Genomic DNA, 23660 nt, shown 5'->3' on the forward strand with positions numbered 1-23660 from the left:
GGGGGAAAAAGCAGTCAACAGAAAGTATCTCTGCAGGAGCCCAGATGTTGGACATCGCAGACAAATATTTCAAAGTAGCTATTATAAATATGGTCAAAGAATAACAGGAAAGCATATTTAAGGAAATAAAAGTATGACAACAATTGCTCATCAAATAGAGAGTATCAGTAACAGGAAATAATAAAGAACCAAATGAAAACTCTGGAGTTGGAAGGGCAATAACTAAAATAAAAAATTCGTTAGAGGGGCTCAACAGCAGATTTGAACTGGCATAAGAATCAGCAAAAATGTGGATAGTTCAATAGAGATTCCCAATCTGAAGAACAGAAAAAAATTAAGAGAAAGGTCCAAACCAGACTCATGGAATACCATAAAGTGTACTAACATACTCATAATCATGGCCCCAAAAGGAGAAGAAGGGGGCAGAAAAATGATAGATTAATGGCTGAAAGTTGCCAAATTTTATGAAAAATGTTTATTAATACATTCAAGAGGCACAATCCAAATAGAATAAGTACAAAGAGATCCACATCTATTCATAACATAGTCAAATTGTTGAAAGCCAAAAACAAAGATTTGGAAGGAGGCAAAAGAGAAATGACTCATCACATATAGAAAAATGACATTATTATTATTATTATTATTATTTTTGAGACGGAGTCTCACTCTGTCACTCAGGCTGGAGTGCAGTGGCTGCAATCTCAGCTCACTGCAAGCTCCGCCTCCCGGGTTCACACCATTCTCCTGCCTCAGCCTCCCTAGTAGCTGGGACTACAGGCACCTGCCACAACGCCTGGCTAATTTGTTGTATTTTTAGTAGAGACAGGGTTTCACCATGTTAGCCAGGATGGTCTTGATCTCCTGACCTCGTGATCAGCCCACCTTGGCCTCCCAAAGTGCTGGGATTACAGGCGTGAGCCACCGTGCCCGGCCCAAAAATGACATTATTAATGGCTAAGTTCTCTTCAGAAACAATGGAGGACTGAAGGCAGTTGGTTGCATATTCACAGTTTTGAAAGAAAAAAGTCTATCCTTCAAGAATTTCATATCTAGTGATATTATGATTCAATAATGAAGGCAAAATACATTCCCAGATAAAGATGGAGAGAAGTTACAGGTACCTAGCTTGCAAGAAGTACTAAAGGAAATCCTTCAGGCTAAAAGGGAATGATACCAGATGGCAGCACAAATCTACACAAAAAGTAGTAAAGCATACTGGTAAATGTAATTAGGTAAATATATACTTTTCTTTGTTTTCTTCTTAAATCATTAAAAAGATATTTTTTTCTTTTAATTCATTTAAAAGACAATTACAGAATCAATATTTATAAAACTATGAGATTTATTCTGGGAATTCAAAGTTGGTGTAACATCAGAAAATCAATTAATATACCACATTAATAAAGTAACAGAAAAAAGCCACTTGGTTGATAGAAAGCATTTGACAAAGTTCAACACTCATAAAAGCTCTCAAGAAGCTTAGGACTAGAAGGAAACTTCCTCAGCCTGATAAAGGGCATTCACAAAAGAAATCTGTACTTCTAAAACATCATACTGAATGTGAAAGACTAAATGGCTTCCCCCTAAGATTGAGAACAAGGCTAGGATGCCAGCTTTCACCACTTCCACTCAATATTGTATTGGAGGTTCTAGCTAGTGCAATAATGCAAGAAAAGCAAGCAGACAAGTAAATGTATCTAGGCTCAAAAGGAAAAGGCAAAGCTGTCTTTGTTCTCAGACAACATGATCCTGTATGCAGATAACACCAAGGAATCCACAAAAATTACCAGAACTAATACATGAGTTCAGCGAGATGTCAGTACTGAACAATATATAAAAATCAATTGTTTCTGTATTCTAGCATGGACAATCAAAATGGAGTCAAGAAAACTGTTCTCTTTTTAATAGCCTCAAAATTAATAAAATCTTGGAATAAAATTTTAAAAAAGCTAGTGTAAGTCTTGCATGCTGAAAGCTACCAACGATTGCTGGGAGAAATTAAAATCTGAACAAAAATGATGGACATTCTGTGTTCATGGATTGGAAGATTCAATACTGTTAAGGTAAAGTTGTCCCAAATTGATCTGTAGATTCAATGCAATTCCTATCAAAATCCCAGCAGGCTCCTTTTCCTTTTTAGAACTTGGCAAAGTAATTTTAGGTTTTATATATGAAATCCAAATAAACCAGAATAGCTGAAAGTATTTTTGAAAAATAAGAACTAAGTTGTAAAACTTACACTTCCTGATTACAAAACTTTATTATAAAGCTACAGCAATTGAGACAGTTATACTGACACAACGACAAGTATAATGACCAATGCAACTAAGTTGAGAGTACAGAAATAAGCCTTTATGTCTATTGTCGTTGACTTCTCACAAAGATGCCTAGGCACTTCAGTGTGGGAGAGGATAGTCTTTTTGATGAATGGTGCTGGGACAGTTGGATATCCACATGCAAAAAGACGAAGTTACCGCATCCAAACTCAAAAGAATCAGAAACCTAAATGTAATAGCTAAAACTATAAATGTTTCAAAATAAAACATGGGAGAAAAATCTATGATATCTTGGGACAGGCAAAGAATTTAGATATGGCATCAAAAGCATGATTTATTAAAGATATAAATAGGACTTTATCGCAATTCAAAACCTTTGGGCACTTAGAAAGACACCATTAAGAAATGAAAAGAGTCAGGTGTCAGGTGGGTGTTTTGTTAAAATAATAAGAAAATGAAAAGAGAAGTGATAGACTTGGAAAAAAATTTGTAAATCACATACCTGGTGTAAGATTTGTATTTAGAACATGCAAAGAATTCTATAACTCAATAAGAAGACAATCTAATTTTAAAATGGGCAAAACATCTCAATATTTTACCAATGAAAGCACATGAAGAGCTGATAAGTGCATGCAGAGATACTCAACATCATTAGTCATTAGAGAAATGTAAATGACACTGCAAGATACTACTAAATACCCATTGGAACGTCTATAATAATTTAAAAACACAGATGATAACAAGTGTTGACGAGGATGTGGAGAAATGAGAATGTTTATACGTTGCTGGTGGGATGTAAAATGGCACATCTTCTTCTCCACTTTGAGAACATTTGGCAGTATCTTTTTTAAAAAGCTAAAGACAGATTTTTCTATACAACCTAGCAATTTCACTTTATTATCTACCCAAGAGAAATGAAAATATATGTTCACACACAGACTTCTTCACAAAGGCTCATAGCAGAATTTCTTTATAATAGCCAAGGAGTAGAAACAACTCAAAATGTCCATCAATTGGTGAATGATAAACAAAATTTGGTATCATATAATATTATTCAACAATAAAAAGGTGAACTACTGATACAGGCTACATTATGGATGAACCTCAATTACACTACACTAAGTGAAAGAAGCCAGATGCAAAACGCTACATATTGGGTGATTCTATTTATATGAAATGTCTAGAAAATGCGCAGTTATAGAGACCAAGAGCAAATTAATGGTTGCCTGGGGCTGGAGATGGGAGTAAAGACTGACTACAAATGAAGATAATTGGTATTTTTGGCATGATGCAAATACTCTATAACTTGATTTTGGTGATGGATATACAACTCCATAAAAGTCACTAAATTGTGTACTTAAGATGGTACCTTTTATTATGCAAATTAGATTTCAATAAAACTGTTACAAATTGTGCCTGTGGACTCCACTAGTGTTGGTGTGTATACCCAAGGCTCCTGGGAAGCAGCTTTTTTTTCTAACCTTTTGTACAGCAGTAAGCAAGAGAATTCCCTATAGATTCAGAGGGCTCACTAGGGCTACTTTAAATCTGGTAATTTATGGGCCCGATGGGGCAACCTAGGTCTTGGATGTTAGTCAAGTATTTTGAAAGAATGCCAGCAGTAGGCCGGGCGTGGTGGCTCACGCCTGTGATCCCAGCACTTTGGGAGGCCGAGGTGGGTGGATTACCTGAGGTCGGGAGTTCGAGACCAGCCTGACCAACATGGAGAAACACCGTCTCTACTAAAAATACAAAATTAGCCGGGTGCGGTGGCACATGCCTGTAATCCCAGCTACTAGGGAGGCTGAGGCAGGAGAATCGCTTGAACCTGGGAGGTGGAGGTTGCGGTGAGCTGAGACTGTGCCATTGCACTCCAGCCTGGGCAACAAGAGTGAAACTCCATCTCAAAAAAAAAAAAAAAATGCCAGTAGTGCCAAGGCAGTTGAATCACATGGTTTGTCATCCCATTTTTCTCACCTAGACTTTCAGTCTTGGTGTGCTGGCCCTGATGGTCTGTGTGGCAAAGCCAGTTTCAAAGGCTTACAGTGCTGCCTGAAGACAGTATCTGGTCCTCAAGATGCATGGAGGCCATCTCTACTGCAGATTTCCTTGGGGTCCAGGCCTCCCATTATGTTGGCCATTCCAGCCCCACAGCAGAGGTTCCTCTGGAGATGGACATCTAGATTGGCCAGTTCTTTTCATTCTTCAAACATTCCGAAGTTCTTTTCCTCCTGAAAATCTTCCCTCTGATTATTTTTTTCTTTAACCTTTACTCCATCTGGAAATAAAATGCCCCTAAGTGTGATATGAGGTATCAGAAGAACATGGCTTTGGAGACAACAATACGGTTTAAATTCCAACTCAACTCACTAGCCATGTGACTTTTGGGCAAGTTTCTTAGCTCCTCTGAGCCTTGTATTTAGAAATCTGTAGAATGGAGAGAATCATACCCATCACAAAGGGTTATTGTGAAGATGAAACAAGATCATGTATGGAAAGACTTGAGCACAATTGACCGACATGTAGTTGGTATTCCCTAATTGTTAGAACCAGAGAGTAGAGTGGGTCAGATCGTGGGCTCTGGGTCTAAATTTGCATTTGTGCTTTTCCACTTCTAGCCAAGTGAGCCGGGACAAATTCCCTCATTTTCTGTATATCTGTTTCTGCATCTATAAAACTGGCATTAATAGTACCCACCTTATTAGGACAGTCTGAAGATTAAGTGAGTTAATATACAAAGCACTTAGAATACTGCCTGTTATGTAATAAGTTTTATATAAGTGGCAGCCACTGTTCTCTCACCACCCAATACAATGCCCTATTCCCTTGGAGCAGCATATTTGATTTATGTGGATTAGATGTGAGGATTACAGGGACACAGTGGGCTGTCACTCCACAGACGACCAGGTAGGCCTGGTTCATCTGGCTGGTGGCCCACCAGTGGTGGGTTGTGAATTTTCTATCTCACTACATCACATGCATCTTCTCACTCCTTCCATGCTGATTCAGAGAAAGTACCTTCTCCACAGAAGAAAGGAAGTGTTGTCAGAGTAAGCTAGTGGTTGAACTTTTCTGCAGGAATGGATTCCCTGGATCCTCTCACGACCATGGACCCTCTAAGATCCCTGCATGCAGTATTGTGGGGTGTGATGAGAGCTCCTGTAGATTTGTCTCTTCTGCCTGCAAGTACCATAAAGTTGACACATCAGGTGTTTGAATGAAGTGGTAGCAGGGATGTGCTCTGTTCTTTCTTTGTCTCAAAGAACACTTCATCGGAGCCTGCCTTAAGACCTTGGGGCTCTGTAGAATATATGCAAGTTGGTTGACTTGATTTATTATTAATTACCTCTTCTGCTTTAATTTCAGCTGATTATTTGCCTTGGAACCAACCAAGGCGAGAGCCACTTCGTCTGGAACACAAATACCAGCCGGCATCAGTCAGGTTTGATAACAGAACCACACACCAGGACGATTACCCCATAAAAGGCCTTGTGAAGACCATAAGCTGTAAACCTCTGGCCATGCCAAAGCTCTGTAACATCCCCTTGGAGGATGTGACTAACTACAAGATGAGCTATGTGGCCCACCCCGTAGAGAAGCGCTTTGTGCATGAAGCAGAGAAGTTCAGGCCCTGTGAAATCCCCTTTGAAAGCCTTACCACTCAAAAACAATCCTACCGGGGCCTGATGGGGGAGCCTGCCAAGAGCTTGAAACCTCTAGCCAGGCCTCCTGGGCTAGACATGCCTTTCTGTAACACCACTGAGTTTCGAGATAAGTACCAAGCTTGGCCAACGCCCCGGATGTTCTCCAAAGCTCCCATCACCTACGTCCCTCCCGAAGACAGGATGGATCTTCTGACAACAGTGCAGGCCCATTACACATGCCCTAAGGGTGCCCCAGCTCAGTCCTGCCGACCTGCACGTCAGATTAAGAAGTGCGGTCGCTTTGAAGGCTCTTCCACCACCAAGGATGACTACAAGCAGTGGTCCAGCATGCGCACAGAGCCAGTCAAGCCCGTTCCCCAGCTGGACTTGCCCACCGAGCCCCTGGACTGTCTGACCACCACTCGGGCCCACTATGTGCCCCACCCGCCTATCAATACCAAAAGCTGTAAGCCTCATTGGTCTGGCCCTCGAGGAAATGTCCCTGTGGAAGGCCAGACCACCTACACCATCAGCTTTACTCCCAAGGAAATGGGCAGGTGCCTAGCTTCATATCCTGAGCCTCCTGGCTACACCTTTGAGGAAGTGGATGCTTTGGGTCACAGGATATACAAACCAGTTTCCCAGGCAGGCTCTCAGCAGAGCAGCCATCTTTCTGTAGATGATTCAGAAAACCCCAACCAGAGGGAGTTGGAAGTGTTAGCCTGATTTTGAAAAATAGTAATTTAGAAATTACACAGTACTTTTAAAAGCAGACAACTGAGAATTATTTGTTGGACAAAAAAGAATTCCCTAAAATGACAAAAAACAAAAAACAAAAAACCTTCACCACTTGCAGAGCACTTGAATAAAATGAGAATCACTTGACTCAGGGAAAATGACATTTAATCACTGGCTAATTAACTCCCCTTAACTTCTCCTTTACTGCATCCCCACCCCGTTTCAGGTCCTTTACTTTGTGCTTATGGAATCAAAGTTGGTCTCTGAGGTTTTCTCTGATCCAGATGTATTTTATTAATTTAATCATTGTATGAACTGACATAATGATTAACCCTTGCCAAGTATGAAGCGCCAAAGAATAAATTTTATCTTGGGAGGAATGAATCTGTAGGTCTGTGTGTTTACACTCATGTGCTGGCTATGCAGAGAGTAGTCTGTATTGCTTTTGACCTTTGGGAGATTTTATACTAGCACCCCCATTGTGTATCAGTATTGGTGGAGGTGCCTTGGGCCTGGTCTGGAGTCTTGTTTTGGGTTCTCTGTGTGCAGGGCTGCTTCACAAAACATCCTTCTACCTCTTCACTGCATGTCATACCAGCAAGAATAGTGCTGTTCGATGGGGTGTGGATCTCTTTAGTCACAGGTGACGGAGGGAAAGAAAGAGGGAGGCAGTGATGCATGAACCTACCAGACCTCTCCCCAACCCCAAGCCGGTACAGGCTATGATTCCAGGGAGAGGAGGGAGAAAAAGCACCCTTGGCAACCAGGCAGTCAACGCCTGGTCCTTGAGCTGTGAGCAAAAGCTGTGGGCTCTTCTAAATGCTCAGAGCCTGGAAGAAATTTCCCCAGGCTGGCCTGGTTTCTGGAGAGCCTGGATGTGCTTGTCCTAAAATGACAGCTGTGACCAGACCTGTGACAAAGTTTAACATAGTGGTGAGCCACATTCCGCCCTGGAGTTTCTGTCCTGAGCCTAAGGTTTTTACCATGTTTGTTTCTAAGGCCAAGTAATTTAAAGTTATCTTATTTATATTTTTTTAATTGAGCAAAATTGAGGAGCGACTTTGTTAAAGAGGGTCTGATACAGCCAATTAACCTGCAGATTTTTTTTTTAACTGGGCAGAATTGAGGAAAGACTTTGTGCCAGTTAGATGAGCTCATGGGTCTGGGTCAGCCTCACAGAGGGACGTAGACTTAAGTCTGGGACACTTGCCTCTCTCGAGTTCACAGAGTCCTGAAATATACTCCATGGTCTCAGGGAACTTGGGAGTAGCATGGAGAAGGTGGGGGGAGTTCAGCTCATGTCTAAAGCCTTGGGCTTGGGCTCAGGGCCTGGTGGAGGGACCAGGGGCCTGTTCCTTTCTATCTAGGGCTCTGTCTTTCCATGGCTCTCACCCACCTGACCCAGGCTTCGCAGGTCCCCACACCTTGCATCCTCACCATGAGCTTTGTTTTCATTGTTGGGTTGGGATCTATGTTATTTAATCCTCTCATTGGTTTGTATGGGGTCTGAGTGCCTGCCCTTAGGGGTAGAAAGGCTCAGAGTGGTTAAGCACCTTTCCCAAGGCCATACAGCACGGAGCAGCAGAGCCAAGGTCAGAATCCAGGTTTTCTGACCCATGGCTCTTCCACAACACCAGGCGCCTCCCATCTTCTGTGTCTCAGATCTCCTGGCTCCACAAACCACATCAAACCACATTCTGTCTGAGCCTACTGGAGTTCATTAAGCTAAAGGATTACACTAAGAAGGGTAGGTTTTATTATTACTACTTTTTTTTAACAAATCAAAAAAATATTGGCACTTGATTTGAAAAGCCAAATAGTGCTAAAATGCTTGTAAAAATACAGCAATCTCTTATGTCCCAGCTGCTTAGCCTTCCCCCATTGATATTTCCCCAGAGAGAACAGTTTTAAATTATCTATTTTGCTAATACTTCTATTCACATTCCTAAATAATATGCATATACTGCTATGTGCTGATTCATCAACTTTAGACATGCTTTGTTTTGGCAGATGAGGAATTTTGGTTCTCATACACCATCCCTTTCTCTCCTCTCAGTATAATTATATGACAGTGTTTGGTAACATCAAGGCTAATAAGCTTTCCTAATTTTATCAATTGACAGGAAGGGAAGAAGCTGAAGGATGGGATTGACCTGGCTGACTGAGGAGCACAGACCCTGTTGGAGTGAAGAATTTTGTCTGAGCTTTGCCTTTGTAATGAGGCCATCTTCATGGTGACCCCAGGCTGGAGAGGCCACCCTAGGGCATCCCTACCTTGCCTGTTCTTCTTGGTCTTAAGAAACCAACTCTCTTTGGGAGGCCGAGGTAGGCGGATCATGAGGTCAGGAGATTGAGACCATCCTGGCTAACACGGTGAAACCCTATCTCTACTAAAAATACAAAAAATTAGCCAGGCGTGGTGGCGGGCACCTGTAGTCCCAGCTACTTGGGAGGCTGAGGCAGGAGAATGGCATGATCCCGGGAGGTGGAGCCTGCAGTGAGCCGAGATCGCGCCACTGCACTCCGGCCTGGGAGGCAGAGCGAGACTCTGTCTCAAAAAAAAAAAAAAAAAAAACCACAAAAACAAAACAAAACAAAACCAAAAAAAACCCAACTCTCCCCCTACTACCTATTTCTTTTTTTTTTTGGCTTCCAAATTAAAATTTTCTTAATATTATGAAAGTGATTATTACAAGTAAAACACTTAGAAAATACAGAAAAAATACAAAGTGCCTATCTGGGGCCTCTTCATGGTAGTGAAGAGCATGCATGGTTTTTGGAGTCCAGACCTGGCTTTGCACCTTGGCCCTTGACACCACAAGCTATGAGAGCTTGGTCAAATTCTTCAACATGTGAAAATGTGGATAATAGCAATCCTGGCCTCATGGTTTTGCTGTTTGGATTGAATGATAGTGTATATGTCAGTCACTTAGTCCTGACTCACATTTAACTCTCATTAAATGTAGATGAGGATGAGGAAGACAATTGCTGAATTGGGACTGGCTGAATCTACTTATGATTTCATCAGTCAATGTTTACAAGTGTGCAGGTAAGGATAACTGCTCATTTTTTATTTAACATATTTTACAAAATAAAATATATGTGTATTTTCCTCATACAGGTGAATTACTCTTTAGTTGTTTTGTGTCAGGGTTTCTAACTATGTTTCCTGGAAATCTGGTTTGAGAAAGCAACTGGGCCACGAGGAGGAAAGTGGAGCTGAGCAGATGGGGCACTGGTTTCCTTCTCAGTTCTAATTCATGCACCTCTTTAGCAGGTCTGTGTGTTGGGCTTCCATATTGAGTTTGCTGGTAAAAGGCTCTATGATGAAAGGACAGGCACACACATGTGCACACACTGCCCTATACCTGGTGTGATCTGATTCAACAAATCTGACAACGGGAAACCTTCAAACATGTTGTCTTCTCTCAAAAATGTGTGCACATGCTTATACTGCATATCTTCCACTTACGAGAATGAATTGGGAGCTTAATCACCTACCCTAGCCCAGGGTTCCCAAAACTTTAGGTGTGCCATTAAATAAAAATGACTAGAGGTCAAAGATATTAATATAATAGAACAGAAGGGAAAAAAGTGTTATGGCTATGCAGGAAGGCTGTTTCAATGCAGGATCGAGTAGGTTCTTGGGGATGAGGTTCTGGGGCAGAAAATGAGAGTCGAACTTTTACAGCTGAAAGATGGTGAATTCTAGTCTATCAGAGGAAAGGACATTCTCTAGTGAGGTTGATTGGCTGGTAAGAGTGGGCTTTGTGTGGAGCCCTGGGCTGGCTGGAAGTGGTCTGCTGGTTTAGGGTACGGTGCCCAGGGGCGTCTGCTGGGCATGCAGTCCTCTTAAGATGGTGGTATCTGACAACCTCAGGCTATGGGCAGGTCTGCCATCCTGTCAGCAGGCTAGGTGACCAGGGTAGGCCTTGTCCTTTGGTTCACGTTACACTGGGGCCACCTGTGTGGGTGGAGATTCTGGTAGTTTGCCTTCATTTTGGGGGGATCAGGAATTCACTTTCCAATCCCCTACCCCATTAAGGTCTGAATATAGCACCAAATCAGCTTAAAGGACTCTTCATTCTACTGCTGGCTGCATTTTCCCAGGAATCAATGTCTTTAAAGATGAGCCTCATTTTTTGGCCTGGCTTCAAGCTCTTGTGCCGGACAGTGGTTGGAGGATGGGGAAGGATAGGTCCCTTGCTAGTGATGCCCCTGATTATAGCACTACTTGCTCCCCTGCCCTCTGTGGTACCTGTCATTTCAAATCCTGAGCCCCACCAGCTTCTGTCTATAGACCCCATTCTCTGCAGCTCCAGCTCCCTGGCCGTGTCTTCATTCCAGGCTGTGGCTTCCTCTTATACATTTGTCAGTCATCACTCCAGCATTCACCTGCCTTCTTCAGGTTTCTTGAAATCCCTTGTCCTTTGAGGACATTCCTCCCATTTTCTTCATGATGGCATTTTATATTTCATTATTCCTCTGCTGTGGTTTAGTATCGTGTGAGTGAGGAGTGGGAAGGAGTAAGCACAGGCAGGCAGCCCGTTGCTAGACCTGGCCTAGAGCCAGTTGGAGGGCGTGAAGTGCTCATGGGCTTTTACCAGAGTCTTCTCAACTGCAAAGCATACCTGGAGGGTGACTTTGGCTCTGACTGGGCAGAAGGGCAAACCTGGAGCAGAATAAGCACCAGGCTAACTGGTGTGTGCAGGTGAAGAGAACCCTGGGAGGGGTTGCTAACCCCTGAACCCCAGGCCATTCCCTGAGGCTATGCTCTCCCACCTCCATCCTCTGCTCCAGCTGTCTGCCTCCACACCCTCTCAGATAGCATCAGCAGACCAGGGGCAGCTGAGCAGACACCACAGCCCAATTCTGACGTCAGGGGCAACAGTCCTGGCTGGGGTCTGAGCTGAGGGAGCCAGCACTGCCTGTCCCATCTTAGGGTTTGGCTTTTGTGTGTGACTTCTAACTGCCTTTTCATTATAGTCTCATTGCCCTAAAATTGAAATGAAGTAACGTAGATATTGAGAATAAGACCCTCCTTTTTCTGCCTTTTTTTTTTTTTAGTGGAGTCTTGCTCTGTCACCCAGGCTGGAGTGCAGTGGCGCCATCTCGGCTCACTGAAAGCTCCACCTCCTGGGTTCATGCCTTTCTCCTGCCTCAGCCTCCCGAGTAGCTGGGACTACAGATGCCCGCCACCACGCCTGGCTAATTTTTTGTATTTTTTTTAGTAGAGACAGGGTTTCACCATGTTCGCCAGGATGGTCTCGATCTCCTGACCTCATGATCTGCCTGCCTTGGCCTCTGAGTGGAGCTAACTGCCCCAGGGCAATGAGATCTGCACAAAAACACTTTCCAAAATGACTCGTCCAGAAGATGAACTGAGGGATCCATTTCCTCTGAAAGTGCTTTTTAGCTGTGCAGTTGTCAAGAGGAAGTAGGTGGAGCAGGCAGGGGTGTGCACAGTCCTAATTGAGGATTAATGACCTCCTGGCTCCTCAGACCTGCCCCGCCTTCACCCAGGTCCACATCTGGTCAGCAGCCCTCAAAGTGGGAAGACAGAGGCCTTTCTGAGCATAAATGCTGGGGTTGGGGCAGACAGGGGTGTTTTCTTTGGCAGAGCAGGTTTAGAATTGCACATGGCTGTCTGAGCAGGTGCTTGGCTCCTCCCCACTTTGAGGGTGCAACAGTAGCCCAGGAGCCCGTGACCCTTCCAGAACATGTGCTCCGGAATCTGGAAAACGCATCGGGGCAATGCGAGGTTAGGCCCTTCTTTCAGCCACACTACTGGGCTGCAGGTGCCCTGGTTCTTGAAGCCTCTGGATCCTTAGATACTTACATGAGAAATCTTGATGCATTTTCCTTGTCAACCCTCTAAGTGTGGCTGCAAACCCAGCCTGATGCAAATAAAAAGAGAGTTTCCACTGCTGTGATTGAATCTAACACTGATTTTCATGTTACTCAGACCAGCCAGCCTGCCTGCCTATGCCTCTGCCTACCTTCTTAGGGCCAAGGCTATACTTACAACGACAACAAGGGAGTTTAGTTACCTCCCTGTTGCTTCAAATCCCCATCTATTTTATTATAAGATCATAAAACAGGGGAGTCCGCAAATACCCTTTAAACAGGCAGTGACTTGAGAGTTATAGGCAGAAAAAAACGCCTGAAAAATGACTGAAATTTGACTTCTGTGCCAATGGATGACTTATGAAGAAATGGAATTTTTGGACTATGAATGCTCCTGGCCTTAAAAAAAGAATTTTTCATTTTAAAGTTCCTAAGCAGAGTTCAGTGCTTACTATCAAGTTGGAGTGGTTCTTTTCTTGGCTAAGTAGTATAACAATTCCCATATTCAAAGGTCAGTTATTTAGAAACTTTAGCTGTCCAAAACCAAGGCAGGAACCTGGAAATAAGTGACTTTTAAATTGCCAAAATCATCGACACATCGACAGAGATTTCACGTACAGAAACTTAGGTACTCTACTCAGTACATACCCCTACCCTGGCTCTTACTCTCAGCACACTGCCCCCGTCCCCGACTTTTGTTTTTTAAACACACAATTCCATTGAGTTTCTTTCATTTTGTTTACTAGCTCACAGCAGAGCACTAGGGGTTGCTGCTAGAGGTAGACACATTTAAACAGAGCAAAGTGACAGCTGATAGCTTGGCAGTGAGACTAGAGGCCCAAAATATTTTAAAATGCAGAACTCAAAAGTATAGCAGCTCAGGAATTATGACCCCAGTATAATAATAAAAAAAAAGACTGTATATACACACATATTTTATTAAGTCTGGAAAAATATACCATGGTTTGTGCTTATGACCCCAATTTAGTAAAAAAGAATAAAAAATTATATACATACATTTTTAAAGTCTGGAAAAATGCATCAACAGTGTTGGATAAATGAATTCCCATTTGTCTCATTTATCCAGAATAATAAGGGAATAGGGATTTATAGTATTTTAATATTCGGTTAACCTATAGGTAATATGTATTAGCCTTTCCCAAGGTGTTTTCTATGGAATACAAGCCTTATGATATGGTCTTACAAAAAAAATTCACTGGACACATAAGTTTGAGTAGTGCTGTATATTATATCTCCCTGTTGGAGATTCATAATGCATGTTAATATTTTGAAGGCTCTGTGAAGCACTATAGTAAAGAAACCTTGTTTAACTTTGTATAACCCAGTGTATGAATCAGCATTCTTGCAATTACAAGTGCTTAAGCAAAAAAGAGGATTTATTGGTTCAGGCAGTTGAACAGTCTAGGGCTTTCTCTGTTGACTTTAGGCATAGTTGGAACCAGGGGTGTCAGGGATACAATGAGGTCTTGGTCTTCACCTTTTGGCTTTGTTTTCTTCCACAATGCCCTCTTACATAGGCCTTACAACATCCTTTTAGCTAGCAATCCCAATGGAGAGAAAAGGGCCTTTGCTTCCCAGTGGTTCCAGTGAAAGTACCTGAATTGATTCTTGCTGGGCTTGAGTTTTATGCTGATCCCTGAGCTGATCATTGTAGCAATAGAAAATACTAATCATCCAGGCTTGAATTGGGGTCCACCCCTGGACGGAGCAGTGTGTATGTGTGGGGTCAATCTCGTGTGAACTACATGAACTGCATGACGGCTGAAGGGGTGGGGTGGGTCCCCAAAGGAAAACTGAGGTGTAGTTTCCAGGGAAGGGAGGGATGAACACTGAGCAGGAAGAAGCAACATTTTTCAGCTCTGACGATAGAGCCTTTTTATTGTGTAAAACCTGTTGGAACACACATGGAGAAGTACTGCCAAGTACTCATCATAAATTTTTCAAATAAGTTTAGAATACAATAAAATACACATGCCATGCAGACATGTAGTTCAATCTATCTTTTATGATTCAGAAATCTCATTGGATCCTGTAGCTTCTCAGGGTCAGCTCTGAGTGTTAAAATATCCTGGTTGTTGACAGTTTAGATCATTTGGCTTCTTGATAAATGAGAGGTTATGGTACAGCCAAAATGCAGGACACAGAGGGCCTGGGAAAATTCATTTATGATGGACAATGGACTCATGCGAGTATCACTTGCGTAAAACCCCTTCGAGTTCTAAAAGCACCAGCACATCCCATCTCATTCAATCCACGCAACCCCTCTCTGTTGTTATTCCTGCCTTTCCAGGCAGGCAACTGAGGCTCAGAGAGGTCATACAACTTGGCAAAGTCCTCACAGGATTGCTCAGGGGATTAGAGGAAATGAGGTTTGTAAAACAAACCTTGTGGACAGTAGTTTTTGAACGGTACCTTGGAAGAAGGGGAGCGCTAGAGAGATGCAAGAATAATCTCTTCATTCAGATTGAGAGAAAAGAATGAATTTTGGAATACTTTTAAAGGGGCATGCAGTTTACAGGTGTATGACCTAAGAAATAGGTTGAAAAAACTTTAGGAACAGTAACCATGTGTGTGTGTGTGTGTGTTTGTGTATGATCTTCCACTGTACCTAGTATAGAGTTAGCATCCAGATCTATTCAATAATTGCTTCTGGGAACACAGATACAAAAATGTTGATTAGATTCCAATGGGGTTTTTTTACACGATGTTTATTTATAAGACTAATCTGTAAAAAGGAATGATTACAGCCAGGAGTTGAAGGTTATTTGAAGAGACCATTCAATGTTTAAGTTCTTGGTTTGAAACAGTTAGTCACTTTAGGTTGGATTCTCTTCACTCTAGAAAACAATTCCTTTGGATACACCAAGGAAAAACGTATTTTTGTCTTGTGATTTGGTAACACATATTCACATCTTGGAGTTTGTCTTATAAAACCCCAAACGATGGTATTTAGGAAGCATTTATCTTCTTGGTTAAGAAGCTCAGGAAGATTCCATGAGACTCCTACTTTTGTTTCCCGTGGGCTCCGGGAACCTGCCTGATTTAAGACTATCATAGTGCCCTTCCCCACCCTGTGCAGCCCCTCTTTCAGAGTCCTGGGTCAGTCGTTCTAACATTCTCTTGTCCCAGGGCACCTCCCAGGGAGCCTGCCCAGATGGCCCCCAGGTGGTCTTCAGCTTCTTCCAGGCATTCATTTTCTCTACTTGTCCAGCGAGTTCCCTGTGTGGTAGGTGGGGACTCAGGAACCCTGTCTTCTCCCTCCATATGTCCTGTCATGTAAACCGCCACCTCATAGATCTGCCTACTTCCTCCTCCACAACCCCTCGCAGCTGACTTAGCTCTGGTCATCAGGATGGATGGGATGCCATGTCATAGCATTGACCACATCCCTCCGTTCCTCCCTCTGTCCCTCCCTCCCTCCCTCCGTCCCTCCCTCCCTCCATCCCTCCCTCCCTCTGTCCATCCCTCCCTCCCATCCATCCATCCATATATATGTACTTAAACGTATTCATTCTTTCCAAAAACGTCTATTGGGTGCCATGCACTCTTCTGGGTGTTTGGGCCTACATCAGTTAACAGAGCAGACTCAGATCCTGCTCTTGTGGAGCTTATGGTCTAGTGAGGGGGAGATAAACATTAATAATAAATAAGCATAATAAATAATGAGCAATTATATAATGTATAATTAAAATAACACATACTAAATAATATAAATAAAATAACACATACTAAATATAAAAAATATGACATATCATATTAATGATCTGATATGTCAGAAGGCAACAAGGAAAAGGTCGTTGGGATGAAGAGGCTCAGGTTCTGGGAGGCACAGGTTTCAGTTAATGGAGCCACCAGGAAGGGCCTCATTGAGAAGGTGAGATTTGAGAGGCCTGAAGTAGGAGATGAGAGAAGGAGCCAAGTGGCTGTCAGGGAGCAGCTAGAGCACAGGCCCTAAGGTGGGCATGTTTCTGTCTAGCTGTGTTCAGAGAGCAGTGAGGAGGCCAGTGAGCACCTCACAGGCCATTGCCAGGAATTTGGCTCATATTCTGAGGGGTGCCAACATCAAGGTTGGACCTGAGAAGTGCCAAGATCTGATGTCTGTGAAAATCATCACTGTGGTCACCCTGATTGCTTATGGAGGGGAGCACAGGCTGTAGGGGAGCACCGGCTGTAGGGGAGCACAGGTAGAAGCAAGGCCTAGTAGAAGGCTTATTCCATAGAAGGCAATGCCGGCTCACACCTGGTGGGGAGAAGTGGGGGCCATGAGAAAAGTGTCACGTTCTGCATGTGTTTCAAAGGCGGGCCACATGAAGTTGCTGATTGGATGTGAGCTGGGAATAAGAGGACTGAGCATGATGCCAAAATTTTGGGTTTAAGTGACTGAAAGGACAGAACTATCATCCATGGAGAAGGATGAGGGTGGGATCGCTACAGGCTGCTTCTGGGAATTGAGGTATGGTGGGGATTTGAGGAGAACCTGCAGTGAAGGAGGTCTTGCACTTCTGCTTCCTGCCATGGTCCCTGAGAAGTGATTGCAACATCCTTGATTTCTGAAAGCCTTTCCTCTGTTTCCCTTTTCTGTCCCACAGCCTTTAGGGAGAAAGGGGTCTTTTCTGACATCCTCAAGGAAGGGTTTTCTAAAGTCAAGGTTACCAGCACCAGGGTTGGATAAGTAATAGTGACTGTGCTGTGTGCTTTGAGGGAGAAGGGAGGATGGGAGTTAGCTCAGGCAGTGGGAATAGCTTCCTGAGATTGTGAATATCAGCTGAAATGTGACCTGCCTCCCTTTTCTTTCCCTTCCTTCCCTTTTCTCCTGTGTCTCCTCATCCCAGGCCTCTCCAGCCAATTAGCCAGATCTTGTCCCTTAGGATTTCTTCATCCTTTATCATGTCATACAATTTAGTCTTCTCTTGGTCACTTTCTTTTGTATTCCCACCCATCATTTTTTCAGCAAAACAAAAGATCAGTTTTTCAGCAAGACGAAAGATCAATTAGAAGAAGAGAGGTTGTAAATAATTATACAATAAATAATATAATTTTATGTTTCCACCACAAATCCAGACCTGGCCCTGAAATTAGTGTGCCCTGGAAGTGTGCCATGGGGAAATGGAGGAGAGGTGAGGGGGGAGGTAGCTTTGTGAAGATAGGATTCTGTACCCTTGATGGTGACTCTGGATCTCAGGCAGCATCCAACTCTAAAGGCTATCAAAGATGGAGGGGCCCAGCTCTCTGCCTTTGCTGCAAGGCGGTGGGGAAAAGAATTGGATAATTGGTCAATATTTAAAGACTTTATGTAACATGGATTTTATAGCCTCCATACTTGACCTGCCCTGATTTAACAAGAGTGGATGGTTGTGGGTGTGGTAGTTGCTATTCCATGGCTCATGAGAAGGTGGAGAGTGGAAGGAGAATGGGGCGTTCATGGAACTGAGGCCAGCCACCCAGAGAGAGTGGCCAGAAATGAGGCTGGGCTGTTGTAAGGTGCTTCAGGATATTTTAAGGAGTTCAGTCCTAACTACAGTGGGAATGTATAAAGATTTTAAAGCACAGGACTGATAACATTCAAACCGTGTTTTGGGAAGGTCTTTATTGAACTGATTTAAGCCATTTTTGTTGATCAGCAGTTCCCAAGTTATCATGGTGAAGATGGGTAGCTCCCATCCATGAGAGGCTGAGGCTGCGTCTCCACCCACACAGTCTCAGTACCTGAGGTGGTGTGTTACAATGAAAACAAGTCTCAGACCAAATTCTGGCATGGGCATAAATGCTAGCAAACTGGTCCAAAGTACTTGTGTAACCTGCTCCCTGAACTTGAATAAGTCTTATTGTCCAACCCTAGGCACCCTGATAAATGGTTAGTTACTCTAAAGTGAATGTTCCTAAAGTAAGATTAGCCAAAAACTTCCCTCTTCAGACCAGGCAAACAGAGTTGGGCACATAGAACCAAAGACAACACTAGACTTGGATCATCAGGCTACTGGGTTTGCTGGTGTTTTAGTCGATTTGTGCTCTCAGGAGTACCACGGACTGGGTAGTTTATAAAGAGCAGACATTTATTTCTCACAGTTTTGGAGGCTGGAAAGTTCAAGATCAAGGTGCCAGTGATGACTGTTCTCTGCTTCCAAGATGGCGCCTTTGATGCTGCATCCTCCAGAAGGGAGGAATGCTGTGTCCTCACATGACAGAAGGTAGAAGGGCAGAAAGGAAATGGACTCCCTCTGTGAAGTCTCTTTAGGGAGCCTAATCCCCTTCATGAGAGGAGGAGCCCTCATGACCTAATTGCCTCTTAAAAGCCTCACCTCTTAATACCACCACATTGCCAACAGCTGAATTTTGGAGTGGAGTAGGGGCACGTTCAAATGATAGTAGCTGGATTCTCAGATTATCTGTACAAGGGCAGTCATGTTCGTTTCTTCTCTCCAGTCCTCAAACACAGCGTATTTCACTACTGTGTGACTAATAAACTTTGTATAATTAATGAACTTTCTAGTGCAGATTTAGATAATAATATTTGAAATACTTGGGATGGTCATTTCTGGAGGGTGGATTTATGATTGGGTGTTTTAAATGTTATCTAACTGCCCCAAGAGTACAGATTTAAGTTAATTTTATACATATGTATCAGTTTATACTGAAGTTTTATAGGCAATATAAGAATAGTTTTAGCTGTTGTGTGGAAAGTGGATTGGTAGAGACCAGAGTAGATTTAAATAATCCAGTTAGAAGACCTTTGCAAATGCCTCAATGAGAGAAGATTACGAATAAAGAGAGCAATCACTGGGTGCTGACTGTGGAAGGGGCCAAATGAGGGAGAAGAGCTGGAGGTTCCTCAGAACCTGGACTTCATAACTGTGGTAGGACACACTGTCATTTGCTGTGGGATGTGTCTGTTTCCCAATTAGACTGTGAGCTCCCTGATAGCAGGGACTAGGCTCTCATCCCTGTGTCCTTGGAGCCCAGAGTTGGTGCTTAGCAAAGTGTGTTAAACTCCGAGGAAAAGGAAAGGTATGTCATGGAAAAAGAAATCAGGAAGAAGAAGATGAGATGAGAAGGGATGGACACTCATCTGGAAGGGTTGAGCGAGGACCACCAGGGCTAGATGAGGACTTTGGTTGTTTTCCATCCCTGCTTCATACTTGGCCAAGTACGAAGGCAAACCCTCACTGTGCAAAGAGTGTGGAGGATTCAGGTCATGGGGGCCTGCTTTTAGGGGGTTACCTTGAATCTCTTCACTGGAGTAGGGAGGGGCGTGTGCAGGCTGAAGAAACTCGGTTCAGGAGTCCATGGAGCTGGCACCTGCCCTGTGCTCTGGCACTGAGACATGCTGACCTCCAGCCATGAGACAGAACCCAGATGTTCCTCAATAATCAAGTTATGTCTTGATAAACCTATTATAAGTCAAAAATATCAGAAATGAAAAGTGTGTTTCTGACTTAGAGTATTTTAAATTTATGACGAGTTTATTTGGACATAGCCCCATTGTCAGTGAAGAAGTGTACTGAATGTGTATTGTTTTTGCACCATTGTGTAAAGTTGAGAAATTGTAAGTCAAACCATCGTAATTCAGGGATTGTCTGTAGATGGGTGACTGAAGAACAATTTTGCCGTTCTTCACTAGCCTCAGCCAAGCCATTTCCTGGCCCTTCTACTGTTATTTAAAAAATGATGATCAGGGCTTAGGAGAAGAAAACCAATCTTTATCACCACACTCCCGGGCTTCACCACTAGACATTTCCTCAACTTGCTCACCCGGTAACTAAGTTGTTCACAGCTTGTCTACTATGCTTCACAGGATTTGTAACGTAACATTGTAACGATGGCCACCCTGGCCATCATGAAGTTCCGGAGAGGGAGGCAGGTTTCCCAGGCTTCTGCTTTCTGGTCTGAATGTTGATCATGCAATCTCTCAGGCTCTCCTAAGCATTCTGCTTAAACAAACATTATTTATGTTCGGCAGGAGAACCATTCCTGACTGTCTGCTTTTTCCTCACTCACATAAAACCTCACATTTAATTTCTGTTTATACACATATAAACCATATCTTTAGGGGGCAGCCTGGGAAATCCTAGGTTGGAGATGGAATTTGCCTTTTGAAAACACAGAGGTGAGTGACATCTGTATATTGTGTTATCAGAGGCATGACATGTGCTTGGTTGGGACCAGGTGCTTTACAGAATCTGAGTGAAATTGTAAAACGAGTTGACAAGGCAGCAGCCCAGTTCTTTTAGCAAAGGCTTGATTACCAATATCTGCCTTTCAGTTTTGGGGTAGCAACAAAACAGCTGAAAATCTTGGGGTACTACGTATAATAAACTGAGGTTTGGCCAAAGAGAACAGTCTCTGACAAGCTCATACACATTTGATTTGTAAAAGCATCTCCAAGTGAACTGGGTGAGTGGAGAGCAGACAATAATTTGAGGTTAAACTTGGAGGATTGTAGAATTCATTGGGTATTCAAGTCTTTACTGTTTACTTCAAGGCCTTACATCAATCAATACCAATATTGTCCTAATTGGCAGTATGTGATGTGGGTAGATATAACCTTCTCTGATTTAACTCACATTCAGTGCAGACTGAATCTGAATCCTGAAGTCTATACGTTATAGTGGGTTTACGGAACAAAATGAGGAACACAGAGAGACAAGACCAAAGGGGAGTTATGCCTTATTTTGTTTCCTGATTTATCCTTCCCTGGGTTAATTCACCTAACAGGTCAGTTTTCATTAGGTTACTTCCCAAGTGCTCCATCTTTTTCTCTACCCCACCATTCCCTGACCCTTTGTAGATGGCTTTGAATTCTTTTGGGAATGCCGCTAACAGATGGTTGAGATCTAACTTGTCTCATTTTAGCTGAAAACCACCAATAAAGGTGGACTATTTCTTTGGGTTCATTTGCAGGATGAAGTGAGGGGATAACTGCATGTTATTTATGAAAAACTCAACCACTTGCAAGTGAAATACCCTTAGTTTTAGCTTTTACTTGTATATTTGCCCATGAATGAATATTTCTCCATACTTTTTAGTTACTTGAAGGAAATGGTAGTTATGTGTACATTTGGGTGTTCTGAGTTGAGTCTAGGCAGTACATTGGAATTATAACATTTCTCCTGGGAGGTAATGTTTCTGGAAGTTTGTCAGTTTTTTGGTGAGGTTTTGTGTTGGCTACATGGACTGATAGGTTTTCTTCCAACACATAGAACTTGGTTCATTGATGTCTTTCTTGTTTATACTTTTGCGTAGTTTTTTTTTTTTTCATTTTTTTTTTTTTGTGAGATAGGGTCTAACTCTGTCACCCATGCTGGAGTGCAGTAGCCTGGCCACAGCTGACTGCAGCCTTGAGCTCCAGGGCTCTTGAGAAGCTGGGGACTACGGGTGTGAGCCACCATACCCAGGTAATTAAACATTTTTTTTGTAGAGACATGGTCTCGCCATGTCTAGGCTGGTCTTAGACTCCTCAAGGGATCTTCCTGCCTTGGCCTTCCAAAATGCTGAGATTACAGGTGTGAGCCACTGTGCCTGGCTGTTGTGTAATATTGAGCTTTGAAGGAGCAATTGATTTTCTTCTCAATTAAAAATGGAAACATGGGAGAGTCTTTCAAAGCTGACAATGGGAAGTAATGTAAAATATCAAAAATTCCGTCAGCCGTGCCCTTCATCTCCCTGTTTCTTCCAAGGTAACTTAGATGATGCTGATGATAATAGCAATTAACAGTCAATAAGTGCTTCGATGATATGCCAGATACCCCCCAAGCTTTTTTTTTTTTTGAGATGGAGTCTTGCTGTGTCACCCAGGCTGGAGTGTAGTGGTGTGATCTTGGCTTACTGCAACTTTTGCTTCCTGGGTTCAAGCAGTTCAATGTGAATTAACGAATGGTTTTCACACAGCCCTACCTGATGAGGTATGCTGTTGCAGGAAGAAGAAACTGAGGCATAAATGAGATTCAGTGACTGTCGACCACTCTGATCTTAATGGGATCAGGGATTTCCTGGAAATCTTTGAGGCTAAGCAAGGACTCTATGCTTTTGGCTGGAAAAATTTACATACATTGTATTTGGGCCCTTCCCACCATTTGAGCCTTACTGGGTTTTTGCTCTGGCATTTCCAGCTACTCCCTCCTGCCGTGGGGCCTCTGTAAGACATTGTTTGGTTGCTGGTCTGTGAATATGTATAGTTTTAGCATTGGCTTTTTCTTTAAAGCAAAACCTAAAACCTCTTAAAAAAGTAACTGAAATGTCAAGAAGAGCTTTCTGGTATATTTTCACACTGTTCGACAGGCCTGTGGTGTGCCGGGGAGAGCTGCTGGCAAACCGGCTGGAGTTGGGCTTTCTGGAGCAGCTCTCACCATAGACTCTGCATGGACATCTTCTCCGCCCGGCAACATGCTGCCCTTTCACTAGGGCCTGTTTATAAAGAGTTCTACAGGTGTGCTTTTTTCCCCCCGCACTTCCTACAGTAGCTGTTTTTATTAAAATGCTTTAAAAATAGGGAGCTAGAAGTGCTATCATGGTAAAAGAACTGCCTTTAGGGCAGGAGAAAGTGACAATTTCAGTAAAATGTCCTGTTACTGTCATTGACCAACCTTAAAGCAGTAGGGAAGAATGGCATGCGTGCCAAAGGTGGCCGTGGCACAGCAGTTGCAGGCAGCGGGGTTGGAGGCAGCATGGTGGGTCAAATCGAGTCTTCGGCTAGAGTAGGACTGCCTGACTTTCAATCCTAGTTCCCCCAGCTGGGTGACCTTGGGCTTCTTTGGGCTGCTATTTTCCCATATGTAAATGGACATAATCATAGGGCTAATGTGAGGATTAAATGTAGTTGTGATCCATAAGTGTTAGTCTTTATTAATAGCATACATCCGAACTTTCACCATGCAGCTGCCTCCCGCTGTGTGTGTCTCTGTTGGTAGGAAGCCTGATGAGTGAGGATCATTCCACACCCAAGTCTGCGTCTCTCCCAAGCGATGTCCCTGTTTGCTTCACTTCCCGAAGGTACTGTGGCTCCCATCTTCCCACCACATAGGGCTGTCAATGAGTTAACTGTCATCTCATTTGGCTGCACTCAGCCTGAATGTGTGTACATCTACAAACGCAGCTTCTTTGGGTTTATTTACAGAGCTAGCACTTCTAGGCATGGGCC

The 23660-nt window shown here is 43.2% G+C and overlaps 1 protein-coding gene and 1 long non-coding RNA gene across 3 annotated transcripts in view; both read left to right on the forward strand.

Annotated features, from left to right (window-relative positions):
- SAXO1 (stabilizer of axonemal microtubules 1) overlaps positions 1 to 7038 on the forward strand; it is a 114161-nt gene extending 107123 nt beyond the window's left edge. For both annotated transcript variants that reach the window (XM_016960666.3, XM_016960667.4), the window contains one exon: positions 5643 to 7038. In XM_016960666.3, coding sequence (XP_016816155.1) covers positions 5643 to 6646 — 1004 coding nt within the window. In that variant the 3' untranslated portion in view covers positions 6647 to 7038. The remainder of the gene's footprint in view (positions 1 to 5642) is intronic.
- A 1743-nt stretch (positions 7039 to 8781) lies between these two features.
- On the forward strand, positions 8782 to 22949 carry LOC129136021 (uncharacterized). The gene is made up of 3 exons (XR_008537254.2): positions 8782 to 8983; positions 9625 to 9707; positions 22802 to 22949. It is a non-coding gene; the product is annotated as an uncharacterized LOC129136021 (long non-coding RNA).
- The last annotated feature ends 711 nt before the right edge of the window (positions 22950 to 23660 follow it).

Source organism: Pan troglodytes, chromosome 11 (assembly GCF_028858775.2).
Source record: "Pan troglodytes isolate AG18354 chromosome 11, NHGRI_mPanTro3-v2.0_pri, whole genome shotgun sequence".
NCBI lineage: Eukaryota > Metazoa > Chordata > Mammalia > Primates > Hominidae > Pan > Pan troglodytes.